General features: G+C 43.5%; 1 protein-coding gene across 1 annotated transcript; it reads left to right on the forward strand.

Moving 5' to 3' along the window:
• Positions 1-4,353: 4,353 nt before the first annotated feature.
• Positions 4,354-24,676, forward strand: LOC139464045 (eukaryotic translation elongation factor 2-like). The gene is made up of 15 exons (XM_071245571.1): positions 4,354-4,488; positions 5,772-6,070; positions 8,545-8,729; positions 9,613-9,806; positions 11,592-11,825; positions 12,314-12,427; positions 13,213-13,351; positions 15,701-15,896; positions 17,325-17,463; positions 18,847-18,966; positions 19,235-19,486; positions 21,596-21,808; positions 22,300-22,482; positions 23,446-23,578; positions 24,188-24,676. Exons 1-15 carry the CDS (start codon positions 4,486-4,488, stop codon positions 24,376-24,378), a joined length of 2,595 nt encoding a protein of 864 aa, XP_071101672.1. The 5' UTR covers positions 4,354-4,485; the 3' UTR covers positions 24,379-24,676.
• The last annotated feature ends 253 nt before the right edge of the window (positions 24,677-24,929 follow it).

Consider the following 24,929-nt stretch of genomic DNA (forward strand, 5'->3'; position numbering starts at 1 on the left):
GTTCACAGGCGACAGCAGGATTCCAGATTTTCAGAGCAGATGGTAGAACTCGTGTCTTCTGCCGATACGGAGGACGAACGTCGTTGCTTTCAAGACATCGAACTGTTTGGAGGTGGCAGTATTATAGTTTGGGTTGAATGTGTGGCCAAGCCAAGAAAGATCTGGAAATTAATGAAGGAAATATCACTGATCAGCGTTACATTGACTAAGTTCTCCGCACTATTCTTCTTCCGTTCTTGCAAGAGGATCACTGGAACTGGTTTCAGCAAGATAGCATAAGACTACATACAACGTTTTGCATTGGCAAGCACAATTACAAGACTTATCACCTATAGAACACATGTGGTATCACCTTGACCAACACATAAGAGCACGACCAGTTAAGTCTTATAACAGGGAATAGTTAGCACAGCCTCTCCGAGTCTTCTTCCCGAGGCAAGGGAGTTAACTGACTATAAAAGTCCAGTTTCCACCCTTGCCGAACTAGGCTGGTATTATGGAATTACATTTTGGCTGGACTGACGGGTCTATGCATAGTCCAATCAAAATCGCGCACCGAAATCGAAATCCGATTCGTAAACTGTCATGCAGATTTCGGTCGATTGCAGGATTTGCAAAGCATGTGCACCGCCCACTCGTTGTCAGCAGATATTTTCCAAATCTTTTCATGTTGTTAATCAAGGTGCTCGCGTGATTTGATGCATTTCGCGAAGTAAGGCCCGTTTTATCACAATATAGATCTCGATTATCGATCAGATCGTCCTGACTCGGCGCCACCATTTTGCGTGAAGTAAACGCAAGTGATGCGAGAGGTGGAATCTGATTGGTCCATAGGAGAGGCTTAGAAGGGACATAACTGGTAATAGCCGCTGGTGGCGCTACGATCGAGCCCAGTAATTCCAGCCTAGTTCGGCAAGGATGGAAACTGGACTTTTAAAGTCAGTTAACTCTCTTGCCTCGGGAAGATGCTCCGAGAAGAATGGCATCGAGTCCCATTTCTTCTCACCAGACGTCTCACATCCCGTCGTCGTGTTAGAGCTTGCACTGGTGCCAGCGGTGGACATACACGATATTGACTGACAATTGTGACATTCTGAAGGATCATAGGGCGTTTCATGTGCTGATTTCAGTCTTGATGTTTGATCGAATACTGAACAATTGGCCCCATCCTCCAAACTATGGGCACAGTACCTTCTCATTCACGGCACAACTTGTAATGATATTGTTAATCTATGTCTTTTGACAATACAAGTATCTCACTTGACGTGTGAGCTGTTCGTTTTTGGTGGCACAAACAATGTTGGTAACGATTTTGCTCTTCAGTTTAGGGGCGGTGGGGTAGCCTAGTGGTTAGCAATGCCGAAGACCCAGGTTCAATTCCCCACATGGGTACAATGAGTGAATTCAATTCGCCTCAATTCTTGTGTCAACCGATGTGATATTGCGTAAAATCCTACTCACTCACTCACTCACTCACTCACTCACTCACTCACTCTTCAGTTATTGCAATAAACTATTATTATGCAAATACACTCTTAAAAAAAATAAACGCATAGGTGTTTTGAGAATTACAATTTGAGTTTTTCTCCTAGCAATCGTCATAAAGACAATTCTTATGTTTGATTCCCGTTAATCATGTCATGTTTGTTGTGCATTGCGCGCAAACACATCTCAAAATGTTTTTGTAAACGTTTATCAGCAAAAATGCAAAAGATGCACAGAGATTGCTTTCAGAAAAAGTTTTCAGCACAATGACCGTGCAAAGTGTTGGAAACAAGAGTAGAGACACTGACTATAAAATTACGAATTTTCTGACGTGAACGGAGAGCGAAAAATGCCAAGATTAACTGCAGCTGACCGAAATATCGCCATTGGACGTTTGGAAACAGGGGAGTCTAAGTCTGCCGTTGCAAGACACTTCATCGTTTACCAAAGCACCATATCTCGACTATGGGATCGATATACCCGCACTAATTCGACTCAAGATCATCCCAGAAGTGAAAGACCAAGAGTGACCACCCCTGCTCAGGATCGGTACATCCGGTTGCATCACCTTCGGAATCGATTTGCTACAGCAACGGACACTGCAGGACAAGTGGCTAGTATGCGAAGAATTTCCGACCAAACCATCAGAAATCGTTCGAGGGAAGTGGGAATTCGAGCGAGACGACCACAAGTTGGACCTGTCTTGCGACGTCTACACCGTCAACGACGTGTCCGGTGGTGCAACAGAGTACAGACATGGGATCTCAGGAACTGGCGAGGCGTTTGGTTCAGCGATGAGTCACGTTTTCTTCTTCAACGACGGGATGGAAGACGTCGACATGAACGTTTTTCACCGAACTGCGTTCGACAGGTGGACCGATTTGGTGGAGGGAGTGTCATGGTGTGGGGAGCCAAGTCCTACACGGGTAGATCACAGTTAGTGGTTGTCCAGGGCAATCTTACAGCAAACCGATACATAGACCAAATTCGGCGTCCTCACCTCCTCCCAACTTTGGACCGCCAGAGGGAGCTGTTCCAACATCAATGTCCTTCCATGGCCGTCCAAATCGCCTTATCTCAACCCGATTGAACATTTGTGGGACGAACTTGATCGACGCGTCCGTCAACGTCACCAGCGTCCCCACACACTGGCACAGCTCGCCAACGCCTTACAGGAGGAATGGCGAAGAATTCCCCACGAAAAAAATCGACGACTTGTGCAATCTGTGCCAACAGGTGTCGAGCAGTGACGGCTGCAAGAGGTGGTGTGACCAGGTACTGACCATGACTTCCCCTTGTGGCTACACATGTGCAATGACTGAACTGAGTTAATGCTGACAATGACGACAATGCTTTTGTCGATCACTGTGTCTAATTTCATTTGATTGTGTTCACGCACATTCTGTGTAGATACTTTTATATCCGCTTAATAAATATCCTTATTTTCAAACTATGCGTTTCTTTTTTTGAAGAGTGTATATGTTTTTGCTTGTATTATTGTTCTAAGCAATTATGCTTAATGAGCACATCACAGTAAAGAACTGTTTCAGTCATATAACAGCGGGACAAGTGGAGTTAGTGAGCTTGTCTAAGGATACAACACAGTGACTTGCATGAAATGGCATCTTGAACAGGAAGGCTTGAAATGATTATTAATTAATTGTTGCAGGCATACGGTCTCTCATGATCATGTCTCTCTGTCAAAGATTATGGCTTTGCTCACGAAATACCCCGCACTGACGAGGATGGCAATAATGATTTTAAGATCTTTTGATGAGGCTAAGATTGTTATTTTCAATCAGATGAAGGCTGATGTAGTTGTACGCACAATAATGAGCTATGTTATTTATTATTACCCTCGCCTCCTAGAAATGAAATGATCCGCAATTCGCTATGCAGAAATGCGTCCTTTCAGCACGCCAGATACCTGGGATGCTAACCTACTGAGATACCATGCCGCAGTTTAACATAAATACCCAACCCAGACACAAGTGTACTGACTCTGAGCCGACCAGTCCTTGCTTTAGCCCCTGAATGCCGAGCGCCAGAGAGGGTAACAATAAGTACCATCTTTTAACGACCTTTCGTATGAGGCGGGGCAGGCGTTCCTCTCTCGGGGCAGACGCTCTACCACTAGACCACGGAGGCGGTCCATGCATCATGACACGTCATGTTAACCATGGTGAAATGATCATAGAAAACCTATAGTATTTTATATTTTTTCGACAGATATTTGAACCCTTATAACCTTCTTATTGTACGCTTCTGTGTTCGCTCAGATACGTTTCCTTTCTTTGATAAGGAAGGTTGTGTCACCACTGAAGCTATGCATATATATATCAACTCTGCGCCCTCAATACATCTGAAATGATTTCTTATCCAAATATTTTTTCCTGTGATTCCTTTAAAAACAAACCAACTGACCAGTACATTGAATGTTTTAAATCATCTAAAACAATTCTTCTGATTTCATCTTTTCCTCCCCGTTCCACAATGCGATCGTACCAAACATGCTGTAAAACATCTTCCATTTGACATGGACTTGGCAGGCACGAGGATCAGGTAACTATACTTCAATAAATATAAGCGACAAAGGCATTTCCATGATCACGAGAAATGTGTCCAAATGTTCGCGTATCCTGCTCCACCGGTGGTACCCGTCAAAAACACATTTCAATGTACACCTCTTCAATGGCACTCCTTCCTGTGATGCAAAACAAGGGATGAAATATTCATTAGCAAAACAAGGTGTATTGATCCCGCACCGACAACGGTATGTCTGAATAGTGTCATTTTCTGAAACGAGCGAGAGGTTGTTGGTCACGGATGCATACGCTGAAGTTGTTGACAGGCCCAGGCTGTTAACGATGCCTGGCGATATAACTCGTTGTTCACGTTAACATTCAGGAGCAACTTGATTCCAGACAACCAGGCTGTCGCACAATCAGGTGCTTATAGAGTGTCCGCCGTCGAGGTGGCACAAGTGGTAGTACCGACATTATGGTAAGTTTGCATGTTGTATATCAGGATTGTCTCGGAGTCGTGTAGTTTGTAGCAGTGGCGGAGTCTTTAGACAGAAAAATACGTCATGGTTATTGTTGTTTTAGGTTTAAGACTATGTATTTATGAATATCATAATTATCATGATGGTCATGGTGATGATGACTGTATCGATGATGGCGCAATGGTGAATCCATTTCTGAAGTTCTCGTGTTAATCTAATGTAATAACCGGTACAGCAAACACGAAAGAGGAGATATGCATGTGTGTGCGCGCGCCTTTGTGCGCGCGTGTGTGTATAGTTTCATGTGGAAGGATTCCCTGACAAACAGGGTGGGGTGTGGGGCGAACCTCATCCAGTAGTATTCTGGCTTGTCTTTTTCTTACTGTCATCTGTCCTTGCATCAACAGAGGCTTAGTTATGTCTTTCATCTGTACTTTGATTAACAGAGGGTTAGTCTTGTCTTTCATCTGTACTTTAATTAACAGAGGCTTAGTCTTGTCTTTCATCTGTAATTTAATTAATAGAGAGAGTTAGTCTTGTCTTTCATATGTACTTTAATTAATAGAGAGAGTTAGTCTTGTCTTTCATATGTACTTTAATTAACAGAGAGTTAGTCTTCTCTTCCATCTGTACTTGTATTAACAGAGGGTAAGTCTTGTCCTACATCTGAACTTGTATAAACAGAGGGTAAGTCTTGTCTTTCATCTGCACATTAATTAAAAGGTGGTTAGTCTTGTCTAGCATCTGTACTTTAATTAACAGAGAGTTAGTCTTCTCTTTCATATGTACTTGTATTAACGGAGGGTTAGTCTTGTCCTTCATCTGTACTTGTATTAACAGAGAGTTAGTCTTCTCTTTCATCTGTATTTAAATTAACAGAGGGTTAGTCTTATCTTTCATCTGTACTTAAATTAACAGAGGGTTAGTCTTGTCTTTCATATGTACTTTAATTAACAGAGAGTTAGTCTTCTCTTTAATCTGTACTTGTATTAACGGAGGGTTAGTCTTGTCTTTCATCTGTAATTGTATTAACAGAGGGTTAGTCTTGTTTTTCATCTGTACTTAAATTTACAGAGCGTTAGTCTTGTCTTTCATCTGTACTTAAATTAACAGAGAGTTAGTCTTGTCTTTCATTTGTACTTGAATTGATAGACGGTTTGTCTTGTCTTTCATCTGTACTTGTATTAACAGATAACTGATCGTATCGCAATAATGTGTACTTTTTGGAGACCTATCTCTGGGCCTACCTGTTTATTATGATACAGGTTTTTTTCTCTAACAGCCGAAGTTGGACCCAGAGGAACTACAGAAGCTACTTAGTCGAACAAAGAACATCCGCAACGTCTGCATCGTAGGCAAAGTAGGTCAAGGAAAGACCTTGTTCGCCAATGATATCATTGCCAGGGCCAATGACAGTTCCCAGGGTGGTATCCAGGGGGGAAGACGGGGAAGAAGTAGTGGGTATGGAGGTGAGGGCGCGGAGGATGAGGATGGACTGTCTATATATGACGATGATGGCGGTACTGACAGTGAGGATGAAGAGGATACGCCAGATGAAGGCCCTCCACTGGGAATAACAACGTAAGTGTGTTGATTTGTTCTACTTGTGTTTGTTGGAAAATGGAAAATAGATTTTAAGTTTGATAGCTATTACGCACTGTTTATTTATTCTTACGAGCGAATGGACTATGGTGATATATCTAACTTTAATTTTACGCCCTTTATTAAAGTAAATATACAATCGACTGCAGCTAAGGCGACATCGGCAAAAAACATTTCTGTTGTATTTCCCAAAACGTTTAATCATCGATGATCTACTGGTAAGCAAGGATAATTTGAGTTGAGACCTGACAATTAACCCCGTATGACTATGAGGCCACCCCACTGGCGAGTACCTCAGGTGGTCCGCCACAAGTAGTACGATTGATATATGCGTGTACTGTCTCGGCTAACAACGAGTTCTAGTGGATGACAGAAATGGGGTTCACACATTGTACCCGTGTGGGGAATCGAAACTGGGTCTTCGGCGTGACGAGCGTTTACTTCAATCACTTAGGCTACCCCACTGCCCCTATTTCCACAGACCCGTGAAGATCCGAGGTAGAATAGGTCTTCAGCAACCCATGCTTGCCGTAAAAGGCGACTATGCTTGTCGTAAGAGGCGACTAACGGGATCGTGTGGTCAGGCTCGCTGACTTGCTGGATGCATGTCATAGATCCCAAGTGCGTGGATCGATGCTCATGATGTCAATAACTGGATTGTCTGGTCCAGACTCGATTATTAACAGACCGCCGTCATATAGCTGGAATATTGCTGACTGCGGCGTATAACAACAAGCTAACCAACCAAGCAACCCTATTTCTACTGGGAACTGGTCTTTCGTGGTCACTTAACTCCTTTGCCTCGGGACGTTGCGCGATGCCACACATGGACAAGAGTCATGTGATTAATGACTCACTTGGAATCATTCTTGTGTATCATCCCGAATCACTTGCAATCAAATAACAAACTTTGTCTAATCGATTAACCCAATCGATAATATGAACAATGTGACTGTCGATGAGTGTACGTTAAAACCTGCTCTTTACACAAACACGAATAAATAAAAACCGTATGGAACAATGTAAAGCTTATCATTAAGAAGTTTATTGATTAACTCGGGATAAGAAGCATTGAAGACTGATGTGTTTCAACTATCATTGCGCACTCTATTGAACCACCCTTCCTTCCGTTTTTATTGTCGTTTTACAGTACTTCAGGGTATGGAAACATGACATTGTTTGTTTGTTGCTTAACGCCGCACTCACCAATATTCCAGCTATATGACGGCGATCTGTAAATAATCGAGCCTCGACCAGAGATCATGAGCATCGATCTACACAGTTGGGACACAATGACATGTAACAACCAAGTCAGCGAGTCTGACCACCCGATCCCGTTACTCGCCTCATACGACAAGCATAAACTCCTCTTACGACAAGCAAGGTTGCTGAAGACCTATTCTAACCCGGATCTTCACGGGTGGGGAACATGACTATGAAAACCTCGTCTCAATATCCTAATGGGGGAGGCAATGCACCGTACGTCGTGTGCTCAAAGGCTATTACTGCTGTGCTCCATCTGGTCGTCCTCCCCCACATTTTCCACAATGAGGTAACCATTGGTTTCACTGGGACGATCTACATTCATTTTACAAATAAACTAGTAGCATCAAAAATCGGTTTGTGCACTTTTGTTACTTTATGATGGGATTTAGATTTTAATTACTTTACGCTTCACAACCTGGAATCTAGAATTATTTGTGTTCATATTTTCACTGTCTTGATTTATTAAATGATTGTGGCAGTGTCAAACCCTCTGTCAATAGGATCGAGGTGAGACAAAGGCTGGATAGCAACGCACATTCAGTTAACTACACGCTGGAATTTAGCACTGATACATTTTACAACGTCGGTTGTATCTGGTCTGATTATTGGAAAATCAACGTGAAGGGACAAGGCAATCATTATCAAAATAGGCATTGCTTCGATAATCGGTCTCATGCTTCAGTTGTTGGTACAAACTGGTTAATTTCGAAGAACATTCGTATTGACAATAACCTGAACTAACGCTCAGTTATATTAGGTTTTCCACGACCCGATTCTTTCCAGCCGTCTCTTACGACAAGCATAGTTGACTGGGGTTCTAACGAGTTCTAACCCGGAATCCGCAGAAGGCAAACTTATGCAATATGGCTTAATTCTAGCCCAAGAAATGCATGAACCAAGTGAAATCCACAACGACCTTCGCAACGACTGACTTTACTATTGTGCGTTTTAAATACACTTTCAATAAGCTTTACCCTAAGTTCGCTTTATAAAACAGGCCCTGGACTCAAATATGAAATCTGGTAGCATAAATCAAACAATTTACTTAATACCGACCGAATCCTGATTTTAAACCTATAAAAACAAGTATTGTATACGTATGTCGAATAAGGTGAGGGTAAGGCAATTCTTTCACAACTGACAACACAGTGACTGTCACGTCAACTGGTCCCCACACTGTTTTCAAGGTGCACCAGCGTCCGCTACGAGATACGGGATGAAGACACCAAGCTGGTGACAGACTGGGACACCAGCAGCAAGGAATTTCTTATTACTCTCATTGACCCCGATGGTCACGTGGACAACACATCAGAGGTCACTTCCGCTCTCAGAATCACCGATGGATGCATAGTCGTTGCAGACTGCGTTACTGGTAACATATTCATGACTAGATCTAATATGACGTTTTTCAATAATAGGGTGAAAATGCACCAATCAATGATTGGCTTTAAAATCTGAGAATCAAAGAATAATGTCAGAAAAAGGGTCCTTTTTCGTCACGGGGATCTGCATAACTTAAGAAATGGTCAAATCTTTTAGAAATCGTTTTGAAAGTTCAAATGAGTTATCCTTCTCTCTTCGGATTGTGTCAAAAAGGCTGATTTTAGAACTATTCAGGAAGCGTTTTACTAGCATTGTTTAAGGACTTCTCGTTTGTAGATACAAACATATGGTGAGAAGAATTTACTTTGGTCACGGAGTAAAATGTTTTAATAGTGTCAGCTAGTGTTGTCATTCCAAGCACTGGTTCTCCGCAGACTTACAATATCCCGCTATTATTAGCGTCACTGAGTAGTTTGTACACATATGTTCTATCTGGTAGTTATAACATTGGTGTAGTGTGCGGAAAGTGACTTTTTTATGTCAAGCATTGGGTATCGCTCGATGGTCGCCTTTAAACGTACGACAACCCGGAGAGCGGAAGGTCCGTGGTTCGATTCCCGGCAGCGTCAAACCAAAATACGTTAAAAGATGGTACTTGTTGTTACCCCGTCTGGCTGTCGGCATTAAGAGGCTAAAACAAGGACTGGTCAGCTCGGAGTCAGTATACTGTGTCTGAGTGGGGTATTCATCTTAAACTGACGCATGGTATCTCAGTGTGCTAGCACTATAAATCGGCATCAGTCATTACTAGTAAAAGCAGCCACACACACACACGCGTCTATGCTATGTAAGCTCAATAATCTTGGACGCGACGTCAAATCCCATTGAACCTCACCTTGAAGCGCAAAAGTAAACGTCAACGTATTGTATAGGTATAGGAGGTCCGACCGAGGCGGTGTTGAAGCTGGCGTTTGTGGAGGACACGCGCCCGGTGTTGTTGCTGAACCGCCTGGATGTGTCCATAGTGGAGCTGGAGCTGGAGCCAGAGGATCTGTACAAGCTGATTGCCAAGTACGTCTGGACATTCAACAGGATCGTCGAGGTCTACGGCAGGCCGGAATATAAGGTAGGTAGTCAAGCAAACAAGTGTAGCTAGGCATTAGGAACTTCGAGATATATGTGTGACCTTTGTATAAACTATTTTTAAGGGTCACCCAAACCCGAATTTTGAATGTGAATTTTGAATTTGGTGTTTGGTGTCACCTTGTTGCCGGATATAGTACAGGGATCTCCTGACAGGAGCAGGGAAACAACAGTGGTTGATAGTGTGAGTACCGATTCAGTACGACGACACACAGTCACTCGGAATGATTGAGTTAGACTTTAAAGTCATGTCGGCAATAATTCAGCCATATTGTGACTTGAGAATATTGAGCAAGTTATACAATGTTACTATATTTTAAAATCTGTCATCGAAGGACAGTATAATAACTGAGTGAGTGAGTGAGTTGGGTTTAACGCCGCTTTTAACAGTATTCCAGTTATATCACGGCGTGTCAGCTTAATGTGAGAGGAAAGCCCTAAGTGATGCAGGTCTCAGACGTTTACCACTTCGGTGAAACCCACGAGCACGGGTATGGTGTTGACAAACCTAGAAACATAATCGGGGCGAACCGAGATTCGAGCCCACAATCATAGGTTTCTGATGTGCCCAAGGAACGCAACTCTGCACAGCGAATCGCCACCTTAGACGACTGGGCCACCCGTGCCCCCTCATAATAACTGGGAATGTATCACTAAATGACTTAATCCAGATCGTATCCAGTATTAATTTTCAGATGAAACACATGTTTTTGTTTCTGTTTTCAAACTAGTACTAGTATTGCAATACAGAGACCAAAATATATTATCTAAGTACTTGTTTCGTCACATTTCCATAGCAACCGTTATTTGACTGCTTCTTTGGCCTTTCAACTGCTTCTTTTTACTTCTTGGCATCCTATGATATGATTCAGAACTTGTGACCTGTGAATGTACTTGTACCAACGTACCAGTAAGTATAGCTAGTACCATATGACTCAGAACTTGTGACCTGTGAGCGTACTTGTACCAACGTACCAGTAAGTATAGCTAGTATCATATGATTCAGTACTTATGACCTGTGAGCGTACTTGTACCAACGTGCCAGTAAGTATAGCTAGTATCATATAATTCAGTACTTGTGACCTGTGAGTGTACTTGTAACAACGTACCAGTAAGTATAGCTAGTATCATATGATTCGGTACTTATGACCTGTGAGCGTACTTGTACCAACGTGCCAGTAAGTATAGCTAGTATCATATGATTCAGTACTTATGACCTGTGAGCGTACGTACTTGTACCAACGTACCAGTAAGTATAGCTAGTATCATATGATTCAGAACTTGTGACCTGTGAGCGTACTTGTACCAACGTGCCAGTAAGTATAGCTAGTATCATATGATTCAGTACTTATGACCTGTGAGCGTACGTACTTGTACCAACGTACCAGTAAGTATAGCTAGTATCATATGATTCAGAACTTGTGACCTGTGAGCGTACTTGTACCAACGTGCCAGTAAGTATAGCTAGTATCATATGGTTCAGTACTTGTGACCTGTGAGCGTACTTGTCCAACGTGCGAGTAGGTATAGCTAGGATCATATGATTCAGTACTTGTGACCTGTGAGCGTACTTGTACCAACGTTTGCTTGTTCTCGTCGCAAAATGGCTGAAATAGTGCCGATGCGACGTTACATTTTAAGTCACTTACTCCGAAAAATACTTGGAGGTTCCTCATATTTGAAACCAAAGAAGGGCAGTATTTATCTGAGGGGCATTAAGATCTTCAATGCGATGTTCAAGTACTTCTTGGTTATTCTTCAATCGCAGGTATCCCCTAGTGAAGGATCGGTCGCGTTTGGCTCGGCATTGCAAGGGTGGGCGTTTACAGTTCACGAGTTTGCCCGAATGTACATGGGGAAATTCAGGATCGAGTTCAACGACATGAAAGGGAAACTGTGGGGGAATAACTTTTACAACCAAAGAGAAAGAAAGTGGACGACCAACGAAAACCCTAACACTACCCGAGGCTTCATACAGTTTGTGTTGACGCCACTATACACTGTGAGCACTCTTAATTTGATATAGAGGACACTTTCTTCATCAACTCTCCGTTTTGAAATTTGTAGTTTCATATTGAATAAAGTTCCTACAAGCTTATAAATATTAGGTTCCCCCCTCTCCTCTCCCCCTCATCCGACGCTCTTTCAGTCTTAAGAGGTTTTCTCCGGTCCCATTTAAAGAGGCCGATCAAAGAGATAATTGTTGCAGTATTTTCAAAATCTATATACTCTCCTAAACTGCTTACTCTTACTGAAATATATTCAGTATTGTCTTATTTCGAATCGTTAATATTTCACGTTCCTCCAAATGTTCCAGTGTATTTTCCTAATCGTCAATGCTTCACGGGTTTGTATACACACCGTGTACGTACCTCCATCACGTGTCGTGTCTTCTCCTCATGGCCAATCCTACACTGTCCTCCGCCATGATATTGCTGGAATAACTCGCACACTCGTGTAGTGATAATCTCAGTTTGTCATATGTTTCAGGTGTTCAACGTCTGTACAAGGAAAAGTCGGGATGACATCCTGAGGTTCGCCGTCACTATGAACTTCAGTCTCTCCGACTCGGAGAAACAACTCAAAAGAAATGACCTTTTACTTGTAGGTGTTCATATTAATCTATAGTATTAAGTGATGTTGGTAGATTTCTACCCAGTGGGGATGATGGGCCAGAATAGGTCTGATCGGGCACACTGTTATGATCAGATAGTCTTCCCGCTTCCATACATCTATGCAGGAGTAAGGCTAACCTAAGCCCCGTGTGTGATACATAGGGGGTTATTATTACAAACTGTGTGAGGCCGTTCACCATTGTACTTTACTTTATCTTCCCAAGGCAAGATTGTTAACTGACAATTAAAGTCCAGTTTCCACCCTTGCCCATCTAGTTATATTTTTGCCGGAGCAACGCGTCTATGCACAGCCCAATCAAAATATCGGCACGAAATCGACATCCGGCTCGTGAACTGCTGTGCAGATTTCGGTCGATTGCAGGATTTGCAAAGAATGTGTCCCGCCAACTCGGCGTCCACAGATACTTTCCAATCTTTCCATGTTTTCAATCAAGGGTCTCGCACGAGTTGTTGCATTTTACGAAGTAAGACCCGTTTTATCACAATGTAGATTTTGATTATCGATCAGTTCGTCTTGACTGGGCGCCGCCATTTTGTTTGAAGCAAATGCAAGTGGTATGAGAGGTGGAATCTGATTGGTCAAAAGGAGGGCTATAGAAGGGACATAAATCGTAATAGCCACTGGTGGTGATACGATCGAGCCAGAAATTCAAGCTTACTTCGGCAAGGGTGGAAAATTGACTTTTACATTCAGTTATACGCTCAGTTCTGTTAATCCACTGACGACGTTTAACATATGGAGAACTCTGACAGGTACTGCTCAAGAAGTGGCTTCCTGCTGGCCGAACTCTCCTGGATATGACGGTGCTCCACCTGCCCTCCCCCGTCACGGCCCAGGACAGGAAGGTGGAAATTCTGTATGAGGGAAGCATGACGGACGACTGTGCAGCCAGTACGTGTATTCTTCTTTAACATCTTGTCATGTCAACCCACTAACAGGTTCACAATACATGGATACGTCCAGTGAATTAAGTGATTATTAATCATTTGCTACATTAAAACTTGAAACGATTTACAAATACAAGTAATAGTCATTTGTATTTAACAATTCCCCAATCTCAAAACAATTCCATCATGTCAATGAAGCATTCCAAATTGATTATAGATTATTTGTGCAGTATTTCTATGTATGATTTGGTTTGCGAGTCATTGGGACATACGGGGCAGAATCCCGTTCCACAATGCGATCTTAGCACGACGCCTGCAGTTTGCCTGTGTCACAGTAGCACTAAGATGGTTTAGTGGAACGGGCCCAGAATGTCCACAGCGCACAGCTGATTATCAGAGCTGACCAGAATGAGGCTGATTGTTTGTCGTTGTATCCCGGCGCTATGGATAGGTGCTCACGTCTGGTTTGCCTGACCCAGACTCTGTTATGTACAGGAGACCGTGGCGTATTTGTTGACTATTTCACACTCGTTCACTCACCCCTTGAGTCAATATTGACGCATGAAAACAAGAGGTTGGTAGTGTGACAACCTATCCTGCCCTGCCACAATGACACACGAGGGTATGTGTCGGGCAGGGATAAAGCAATGTGTATCTGACATGCAGCTATTTAGCAGTGACAGGGTGTATGTGTCCTGCAGGCATAACTCAGTGTGTATGTGTTATGCGGGTATGGAGCACTGTGTGTATGTCCTTCAGCTATAAAGCAGTGTGTGTGTCATGCCGCTGTGAAGCAGTGTGTATGTGTCATACAGCTGTGAAGCAGTGTGTATGTGTCCTGCACGTATGTAGCAGTGTGTATGTGATATGCAGGTATGAAGCAGTATGTATGTGGTATGCAGGTATGAAGCAGTATGTATGTATTATACAGGTATGAAGCAGTATGTATGTGTCATGCCGCTGTGAAGCAGTGTGTATGTGTCCTCCAGGTATAAAGCAGTGTGTATGTGGTATGCAGGTATGAAGCAGTATGTATGTGTCCTGCGTGTATGAAGCAGTATGTATGTGTTATACAGGTATGAAGCAGTATGTATGTATCCTGCAAGTATGTAGCAGTATGTATGTGTCCTGCAGGTATGAAGCAGTGTGTATGTGTTATACAGGTATGAAGCAGTATGTATGTGTTATACAGGTATGAAGCAGTGTGTATGTGTCCTGCAGGTATGAAGCAGTGTGTATGTGTTATACAGGTATGAAGCAGTGTGTGTGTGTGTTATACAGGTATGAAGCAGTATGTATGTGGTATGCAGGTATGACGCAGTATGTATGTGTTATACAGGTGTGAAGCAGTGTGTATGTGTCCTGCAGGTATGAAGCAGTGTGTATGTGGTATGCAGGTATGACGCAGTATGTATGTGTTATACAGGTGTAAAGCAGTGTGTATGTGGTATGCAGATATGAAGCAGTATGTATGTGTGCTGCAGATATGAAGCAGTATGTATGTGGTATGCAGGTATGAAGTAGTATGTATGTGTTGTGCAGGTATGAAGCAGTATTTATGTGTCCTGCAGGTATGAAGCAGTATTTATGTGTCCTGTAGGTATGAAGCAGTATGTATGTGTTGTACAGGTATGAAGCAGTATGTATGTGTTATACAGGTATGAAGCAGTATCTATGTGTTGTACAGGTATAAAGCAGTATGTATGTGTTATACAGGTATGAAGCAGTATGTATGTGATATGCAGGTATGAAGCAGTGTGTATGTGTCCTGCAGGTATGAAGGAGTATGTATGTGTTATACAGGTTTGAAGCAGTATGTATGTGCTGTACAGGTATGAAGCAGTATTTATGTGTCCTGCAGGTATGAAGCAGTATGTATGTGTTGTAGAGGTATGAAGCAGTATGTATGTTTCCTGCAGGTATGAAGCAGAATGTATGTGTTGTACAGGTATGAAGCAGTATGTATTTTTTGTACAGGTATGAAGCAGCGTGGATATGTCCTGGGGTATAACTCAACGTGTATATGTCCTGCAGGTATGAAGCAGTATGTATGTGTTATACAGGTATGAAGCAGTGTGTATGTGTTATACAGGTATGAAGCAGTGTGTATATGCCCTGCAGGTATGAAGCAGTGTGTATATGCCCTGCAGGTATGAAGCAGCGTGTATATGTCCTGCAGGTATGAAGCAGTGTGTATGTGTTATACAGGTATGAAGTAGTGTGTATTTGTTATACAGGTATGAAGCAGTGTGTATGTGTTATACAGGTATGAAGTAGTGTGTATGTGTTATACAGGTATGAAGCAACGTGTATGTGTCCTGCAGGTATGAAGCAGCGTGTATATGTCCTGCAGGTATGAAGCAGTGTGACCCCAAGGGCTGTCTCATGATGTACATCTCCCGCCTGGTGCCCTCCTCGGAGGAGGGAAGTCTGTACGCCTTTGGTCGCATCTACTCTGGCACCGTCCGCAGTGGGCAGAAGGTTTACGTCAGAGGACCAAAAAGCATAACAGGGAAGAAGAACGAATCAAAAGAGGAGACTGTCGAGAGGTATTCTTCCAAAGATTTCTGACATTGTACTTCGTTCTGTGACTTGAAGACGATATAGTTCTCTGTAGAACTCATGATAGTAAATGACACCCCTCGGCAGCCCAATCACCTGTATCTGGATCTTTCCAGTGTACCTGTGTGTATGTACTTCAATCCCTACGTCGCGAACTGTTGATCCCCGAATCCTTTGTAACATGATTGCACTGCAATGTAAGCATAGCAAAAGCATGTTTAAAAAGAAATCTATTCTGTACATTGGCAAAAAGTTGCCTTCATAATCAGACGTCAACATTGTTCGTCCGAATGTGTTATTTGAGTACCTTTTTTCTTCTTCTGGGCTGTGTTGATGGACTGTGTTGATCTGTGTCTGTGTTGTGTTTCTCTGGTGTGTCTCTCCAGACTATGGAATACTGTAAGGGACCTTCTCGCTATGACATTTTCTCAGAACACGAGAATGTGACATGTCGATGGATATTGCATTCTCGCCTTGTCGACTTTTGACAAAATGTGCTGTGTGCAAAAGCACGACAATGCGAGATCAAATCTCGCGTTGTCCCTTACAGTATTCCATACCAGACCCTCATCTGCTATTCTGTGTCTAAGTCCTTGTTTGCGATCCACTTCAGCGCCTACATTCAACAATGGGACCGATGAAATATTGGTAAGGCGATGTCCAGACTTTTCTAATCGTCAATATTTCACTGGTTTGTATACTCTACCTATCACCCGTGAATAGGCTCCATACGATGTCGGGTGTTTTGCCGCGTGTCCAGTATGGAAAATGAGGCCGCATATAAACTCATGAAGGTCGAATAACCTCTACTCCGCTTATGAACGTTATGCGAAACCTAAAGTTGCCTAATACTGACGAACTGTATAGAGCACGAGAAATGTCGATTGTTCAATGTTATCTGAGAGGTCACTGGTCCGGGCTACCGATAGATTCCCTCTCGCTGGCACCAGACCATGGTTTATTTATATCGACAACACTACAATGCGACATTATGGTTATTGATGACGCAGGTGGGGTGAAATGGGGTTTAACGTCGCGTTTAAGAATGTCGCACTTACATAGCGGCGTGCTGTTTAACATGATACCCCACTCAGACACAGTATTCGAACTCCGAGCCGACCAGTCCTTGTTTTAGCACCTTAATGCCGAGTGTCAGGCAGGGTAACAACAAGTTCCATTTTTTAACGTCTTTTAATATGACGCGGCCGGGGATCTAACCCCGACCTTCCGCGCTCCGGGCAGACGCTCTATCCACTTGACTACGGAGGCGGTCGGTGATGGAGGAACGTGGTGAATTCACACGTGTGACGTATGAGCTTTTCCTGTATTCCTGCTGCTGATTCTCCTGTCAAATATTTAACTTCAACATCTGAAGTCTCATCTGACTGGGGTAGTATTCAAATGGGCTGTTTCAGTGTGGGTGTGATCTACAATGGTGTGCCAATGGACACGGATATTGTCCCGTGTGGGAACATCTGCGGCCTGCTGGGGGTGGACACACATTTGATGAAGTCGGGGACCATCACGACAAGCCAGCACGCAGACACTATCAAGGTAGGTGCTTGACCGTGACCACAAACACTCAAGTCCCTTTTCAAGGAAGGTGTTTGGCCATCACCGCAAACCCACAGGCAGAACTGTCTTGACCATCACCGTGAAAAACACACAGACACCGCCAAGGTAGGTGCTTTGACCATTGCCATGGACCAACAGGCAGAACTATATTGACCATCACCATGGACCAACAGGCAGAACTGTCTTGACCATCACTGTGAACCAACACACAGACGCCATCAAGGTAGGTGCTTTGACCATCACCATGGACCAACAGACAGAACTATATTGACCATCACCATGGACCAACAGGCAAAACTGTCTTGACCATCACTGTGAACCAACACACAGACGCCATCAAGGTAGGTGCTTTGACCATCACCATGGGCAAACAGGCAGAATTATATTTACCATCACCATGCACCAACAGGCAGAACTATATTGACCATCACAGTGAACCAACAGGCAGAACTATATTGACCATCACCGTGAACCAACAGGCAGAATTATATTGACCATCACCGTGAACCAACAGGCAGAACTATATTGACCATCACCATGAACCAACAGGCAGAACTATATTGACCATCACAGTGAACCGACAGGCAGAACTATATTGACCATCACCGTGAACCGACAGGCAGAACTATATTGACCATCACCATGAACCAACAGGGAGAACTATATTGACCATCACAGTGAACCAACAGGCAGAACTATATTGACCATCACCGTGAACCAACAGGCAGAATTATATTGACCATCACAGTGAACCAACAGGCAGAACTATATTGACCATCACCATGAACCAACAGGCAGAACTATATTGACCATCACCGTGAACCAACAGGCAGAACTATATTGACCATCACCATGAACCGACAGGCAGAACTATATTGACCATCACCATGAACCAACAGGCAGAACTACATTGACCATCACAGTGAACCAACAGGCAGAACTATATTGATCATCACTGTAAACCAACAGGCGGAACTGTCTTGACCACCACCGTGAACCAACACACAGACGCCATCAAGGTGGGTGCTTTGACCATCACAATGGACCAACAGGCAGAACTATATTGACCATCACTGTAAACCAACAGGCGGAACTGTCTTGACCATCACTGTGAACCAACACACAGACGCCATCAAGGTATGTTCTTGACCATCACGGTCGTTGTTACATGTTGAAGTAAATACCACGTTTTACTGCTAATGTGTGTATCATGCATCAGGAGTCGTTGGTAATATTATTGTCAACTCAATATCTGAAACACGTTTTTTTAGATTCAATAGTTATTGCGAAAGTGTATGTGAAAGACTTTATAGACCTTGTTCGCAACCTCTTCACATACTGTCACCTGTCTTCCATGTGCAGCCAATACGATACACGGTGCCCCCTGTAGTGAACATGGGGATAGAGCCGCGACAGCCATCACACCTGCCCACTTTGATGAAGGGCATCAAGCAGCTGGAGAAAATAGATCCACGACTTGAGGTAAACGGGGAAAACACATTCGGGGAGCGTGGTAGTATCACTCAGCGGATATGACTGACAACATTGATGATGATGATGATGATGATGATGATGATGATGATGCAACTAAATAATACAGAGTTTCCAGACAATTATATTACTTTACTGTATACATCATTATTATTATTATCATCATCATTATTATCATTATTATCATCATTATTGTTGTTGTTGTTGTTGTTGTTGTTGTTATTATTATTATTATTATTATTATTATTATTATCTGCAGACTGAGCTGTCCCAGGAGGGAGAACTAAGCATCAGCGGCGTGAACGAGGCCCATATCAACCGAGCACTGGAACAACTGAACCAGCTACTAGGCAAAGTTCCGGTGAAGACGAAGGGCCCCTTCCTTCCATACAGAGAAACTGTGACGGCGGAGTCGACAGAAATGTGCCGGTCGCAGTCGCCCAACGGCAGCAACTACATTTGCCTAAAGGCACAAAACCTCCCCAACGGCATCAACGACGATATTGAAAATGTAATGCTGTGGTTACCACATATTGTTTCAGATGGTGTTACTCCTCTCACAGAGTGAGGTATAGATCCAGCTGTCTTTCATAAATGTATAGTGTCCCTACACTAATCAATATTTAATTATTGTACATCCTGGAGGTGGGGGCTGGGGGTGGATCTGTGTATAAAAGGTTAACGGTGTATTTCTTTACAAAAATACAATATATATATCAATCAAACGTATTGGCTGCTGAAATAGGCATCTAAATCTATTTTTTTAATTCTTATTCACTGCAATGACTGCCAATATTGCAATTTAAGTATTCGATATGTCACATGACACAATAAAGTTTAATACAATGTATACCCGTTCTGCAACAATCTTGAGACACTGTAAGAATCGATGTTCAGTGCTGATCTATCAGCTCATCCATTTCACAATGATTGATTGATTGATTGATTGATTGACCAATTATCCTACGGGGACTCCACTTTGCATTAACATTTTAAGGCAAGTTTGAATGACGAGTCGTTCAGTCGGGTATATCACTAGCACAGGAAATGCATCATTAGGGAATAATCGATTCAGACAGTGCTACGAAAACCTCCAACTCACTGTGATCACACAGCTATGAACATTAGTTTGCGTTGTAGTCAGTTCTATGCAGGTGGACACGCTGTGTGGATCTTCATATCTTCACTGCCTCGCGGGCGTTGCATAAAATCCAGCCAACTATGGAGAAGACAATGAGAATACTGACGTATCTTCAGTAGGATCTGAAATCGATAAATGGCTACTAGATTGTGGTTTAATGGAATTTCACAGTTCAGACAGGAGGAAGAAGGTGTGCATGTAGACTAGTTTGCCCTTGGACAGCTATTACAGTTTGGTTTGTTTGTTTGTTGTGTCACGCCGCACTCAGCATATTCCAGCTTTATGACGGCAGTTTGTAAATAATCGAGTCTGGACCAGACAATCCAGTGATTGACGTTATGAGCATCGATCCATGCAATTGGGATACAATGACATGCATCAACCAAGTCAGCGGGCCTAACCACCCGATCCCGTTGGTCGCCTTTTACGACAAGGATTGTCGCCGTTTACGGCAAGCATAGAAAACCCCTGAAGATCCGGGTTGGACTTATCTTCATTAACCCATAATTGTCGTGATAGGCGAGTAACGGGATCGGTTGCTCATGCTCGGTGATTCGGTTGATGCATGTCATCGTATCCCGGCTGTGTTGATAGATGCTCATGATGTCAATCACTAATTTGTCTGGTCCAGACTCGCTTATTTACAGACCGCTGTCTATTGCCGAGTGCGGCGTTAACCAACAAACAAACGATACAGGATAAATTGGAGGAAAGTGTGCATGTAGACTAGTGTGACTCAGGTCACCTAAACCCAGCGTCTTGTTTTAAGGCACAGCTACACTGTCGGGCGTATCGATTGACGTAATACAAGGGAAAAGGCCAGTTTTCTTTAACTGTTAGATTCGTATTGATCAAAGATATACCTTTCTTAACGTTCTGACAATGTCATGAATTTAGGACTTGATAGGTGAGTGAGTGAGTTTGATTTTATGCTGCTTTTAGCAATATTCCAGCAATATCACGACGGGAAATGGGCTTCACACATTGCGCACATGCAGGGAATCGAACCCGGGTCTTCGGCATGAAGGCTTTGTAATCATGTCAAAATGATTTGTACCTGTATTGCAATTGTATGGCAATACTGTTTTGAAACACTTGAAATGGTACAAATGCCCTCGATAGTGAATCCTAATTAGTATGGATAACCGAGGCTCAACTGGCAGTTTCAGACGCGTTTTAACGAGTGAAATATTTGGGTTTTGCGCTGCTTTTTGTCATACTTCAGCAATATCCCGGCGGGGGACACACGGTTGGTTTTCACTGAGTGTACCCAAATGGAGAACCGAACCCGGACTCCGGGGTGACGAGCGAACGCTTAGACGAAACTACTCCATCACCCTCGTTATTTTAGTAATAACATAACGGACTATAGTCCTGTGATGCTTTCACCGTTTCACTGTGAATATATCTATGACATCATATATTCCAGCAGGAACGGTAAAGTCTCTTATTCTTATTGAGTTGCTGTTTCTCTTGCAGGGCGTCATCGCGCCATTTCAAGATGCCAGAGAACGCGCTCTATACCTGGACGGTAAATATAGTATTAATCTCACGTATGCTAAGAAGATCTGGTGTTTCGGGCCGGAGGGGGTTGGACCTAACTTGTTGATGGACTGCACGAAGGGCGAGCCCAAGTACCTGCAGGACATAGAACCCACCGTGATTGCAGCTTTCCAGTGGACGACAAAGAAGGTGGCTACTTTGACACGGGTTAAAACTTGGATGTGGGATTTGGGTTTAACGCCCCTTTGAACATTATTGCAGTAACTGTTGTATTACGACAAGTGAGCTTCATGTGGAAGCAGAGCCAGAGCTGATGTGGGTCGTATTCGTTTACCACTTTAGTCAAACAAACGAACACGGGCATGGTGCTGACAAACCTAGAAACATAACCAAGGTTAATATGGGATTCAAACGCACGATCCTAAATTTGACTACGAAATCCTTCATAAAAAAGAGCGTAAGGGGTCAAATGGTAGCGCACATCAATGAGCTGTGCAGAGTTGCCTCCCTTACCATAATCCGTACTTTGGGTCTGTCATCACCATTCCCGTGCTTGAGGTTTTCACCTTAAAGGTAATGATCTATGACAAAAGTGGAGTTAAAACCCAACCACTCAACCATTGTTTACCCTTTGCGATCTGTGTAATGACACGTCCTCTGATTGAAGATGTTGTCTGTAGGGTGTGCTGTGTGAGGAACAGATGCGGGGGGTCCGTTTCAACCTGCACGAGGTCCTGCTGCACGCGGACGAGGCGCAACGAGGGAACAAGGAGATATTCCCTGCAGCCGCCAGGGCGCTCAGTGCAGCCACACTCAGAGCCAAACCAAGACTGATGCAGCCCATGTTCAAGACCTACCTGGAGGTGCGTCCTCACTTTAATATCCTTTCTGTGTCTGGTGATGGTCTTGTTTGTGCCTGTTGTTCACATACTTGGTACGTTTCCTGAATTGGCTCAAAACGGGAATTCCGTGTGAAACTTTTGTGTCAAAGCATTGTTATGTGTCATCATGGGCGATGACATTTCGAATAAACTGCCAGGCAAAAGAAAATTTACACCTATGTGAAATGGCTATTCGATGGTGATGTATTTGATACGGGTATCAGAGCCTATATTCCATGCATCATATCAATGGGTATCTCACAACAGGTGGACCCGTGAAGACCCAGGGTAGAATAGGTCTTCAGCAACCCATGCTCGCCGTAAATGGCGACTATGCTTGTCGTACGAGGCGACTAACGGGATCGGGTGGTCGGGCTCGCTGACTTCGTTGATGCATGTCATCGTTTCCCAATTGCGTGGATCGATGCTCATGATGTCAATCGCTGGATTGTCTGGTCCAGACTCGATTATTTACAGACCGCCGTCATAAAGCTGGAATATTTCTGACTGCGACTTCAACAAACAAACAAAATCACGACAGGTGCCCTACACATGACGTTACAATCAACATGGGGGGTCGCAATTTCAATTCTAATTATCAAACGTACGTATGCTTTTGCCCAACAGTTTATAAAGACTATACGGATCAAGTTTCAAGCTCCATCAAGCAATGTTATAGAAAGAGCGTGGCAACTAACCGAGTGTAGACCAGGCGCACCGGTTGTACATAGCCTGAGCTTACGACCGCAGTTACACTCAGTCACACCTTTTCTAATTTTATGCAGCTTTTGGGCAAGAGATGATTACTATATGCTACCCCGAAACTTCCACGCGGAATAAACCTGTAAACATAATGTTGTTGCTCTTTATGTTAACTAGTGTTAACCTGGAGAACCCACAGTTTGTAGTCCGGTGGTGTCATGGAAGTTGATTTCCCTGTTCCAGTGTCCAGAGTCCGTCTCCCCTGTAGTGTTCGAGGTGATCACCGGTCGTCAGGGCCGGGTTACTAAGGAGCGGAGCGTCAAGGACTGGGACACCTACTACATGGAGGCAGACATCCCCGTTAGCAAGGCCTTCGGTGGGTCACACGTACAATGGATATACGTGAACTGCTTTCCTTGTGTTAGTGTTGCCTGTTTGTGATAGGGAGCTGCTGGGCCGTTCCACAAAACAAAATCGATGCTATGACCGACGTCTGTGTTTAAGTATAGGAGCTACGGTCGTCTTGGTACTACGTCGCTCTGTGGAAGTTTGCTAAGGGCAAACAAGTCTTGTGCTTCTTAATGTCCGCATCCATAATTCCGTTGATTTAAATCAGATGTGTTTCTTTGTAGCCGGATGTGTGGCCAATGTTGGTTTTTAAGTCATCTCATGTTTATTGACCACTTTGTGGTCCATGACCCACAGCAGTCTAAGCAGGGTAGGTTTAACTTCGTCAGTAGCATAAGTTTATGGGCGTCAGTTTTCTCTAAATCTTTCAAATCTTTAACTCCAGAAGTCTGTGAAACGACTCAGGTGTCTATGGAAAACGATATGTCTCTGTAAGGCTGAAGATTATCTATTTGTAAATATTCTGTAGTATAACCTGAATCACTGACAAATATCCCTGGAACTACTACCGACAGTGAACCACACGACTGGAAACAGTATTGACCTAATACGGGAGCTAACAACTTGTTCATTTCAGGTTTAGATAAGGAGCTCTCGTCCAAGACTGACCACGCCGCGAGACTGGTGCAGTGCACGTTTGGACACTGGGAGACACTGGCCGGCAGTCCGCTGGACTACCGCTCCAAGACTACAGCCATTATAAAGACCATTAGGAAACGGAAAGGTCTGGACCCGGAAATGCCGTCTGTCGAAGACTTTTTGGACTGAGTGGCATCCATGCTTCCAGGAAGCAAGAATCACCTGCAACTTCGAGACATGTCGAATGACATTTGATGGCACAGAAAAGACGATTTTAACACTGTCCTTTCAGATCATAACTTCTACTGAGACGCATACGTTATTGCCACATGTGGATTTATACATCAGAAATTATGTTATTAATATTTAGCTAGTGTCCTATTTGTGTGAAGCATTGGTGTAGCCTATTGGTTGAAGAGTTTGTTTCCCACGCCGACGACACGGGTACAATGTGTGAAGGGTATCATTAATGTCAACTGCAATGGTATTGTTGATGCATGTCATCGTATCCCAATTGCGTAGATTGGTGCTCATGATGTCAACCACCGGCTTGTCTGTGTTGTTTGGTTTGTTTACATATTGTGGGCGCCAATGTGCACGCGCTACTACGTCATACGTCACGTTCCCCAGCATCGGCAGTGACTTCATGACTATGTACCTGTGGTCAGTTATGAATAAATCATCGTTCAGGTCTAATGTCTTGTTGCTTGATGTTCCTCCTACGTTAGGTGTTGGTCGTA

Source organism: Haliotis cracherodii, unplaced genomic scaffold (assembly GCF_022045235.1).
Source record: "Haliotis cracherodii isolate W230 unplaced genomic scaffold, xgHalCrac1.p SCAF_1, whole genome shotgun sequence".
Lineage (NCBI taxonomy): Eukaryota > Metazoa > Mollusca > Gastropoda > Lepetellida > Haliotidae > Haliotis > Haliotis cracherodii.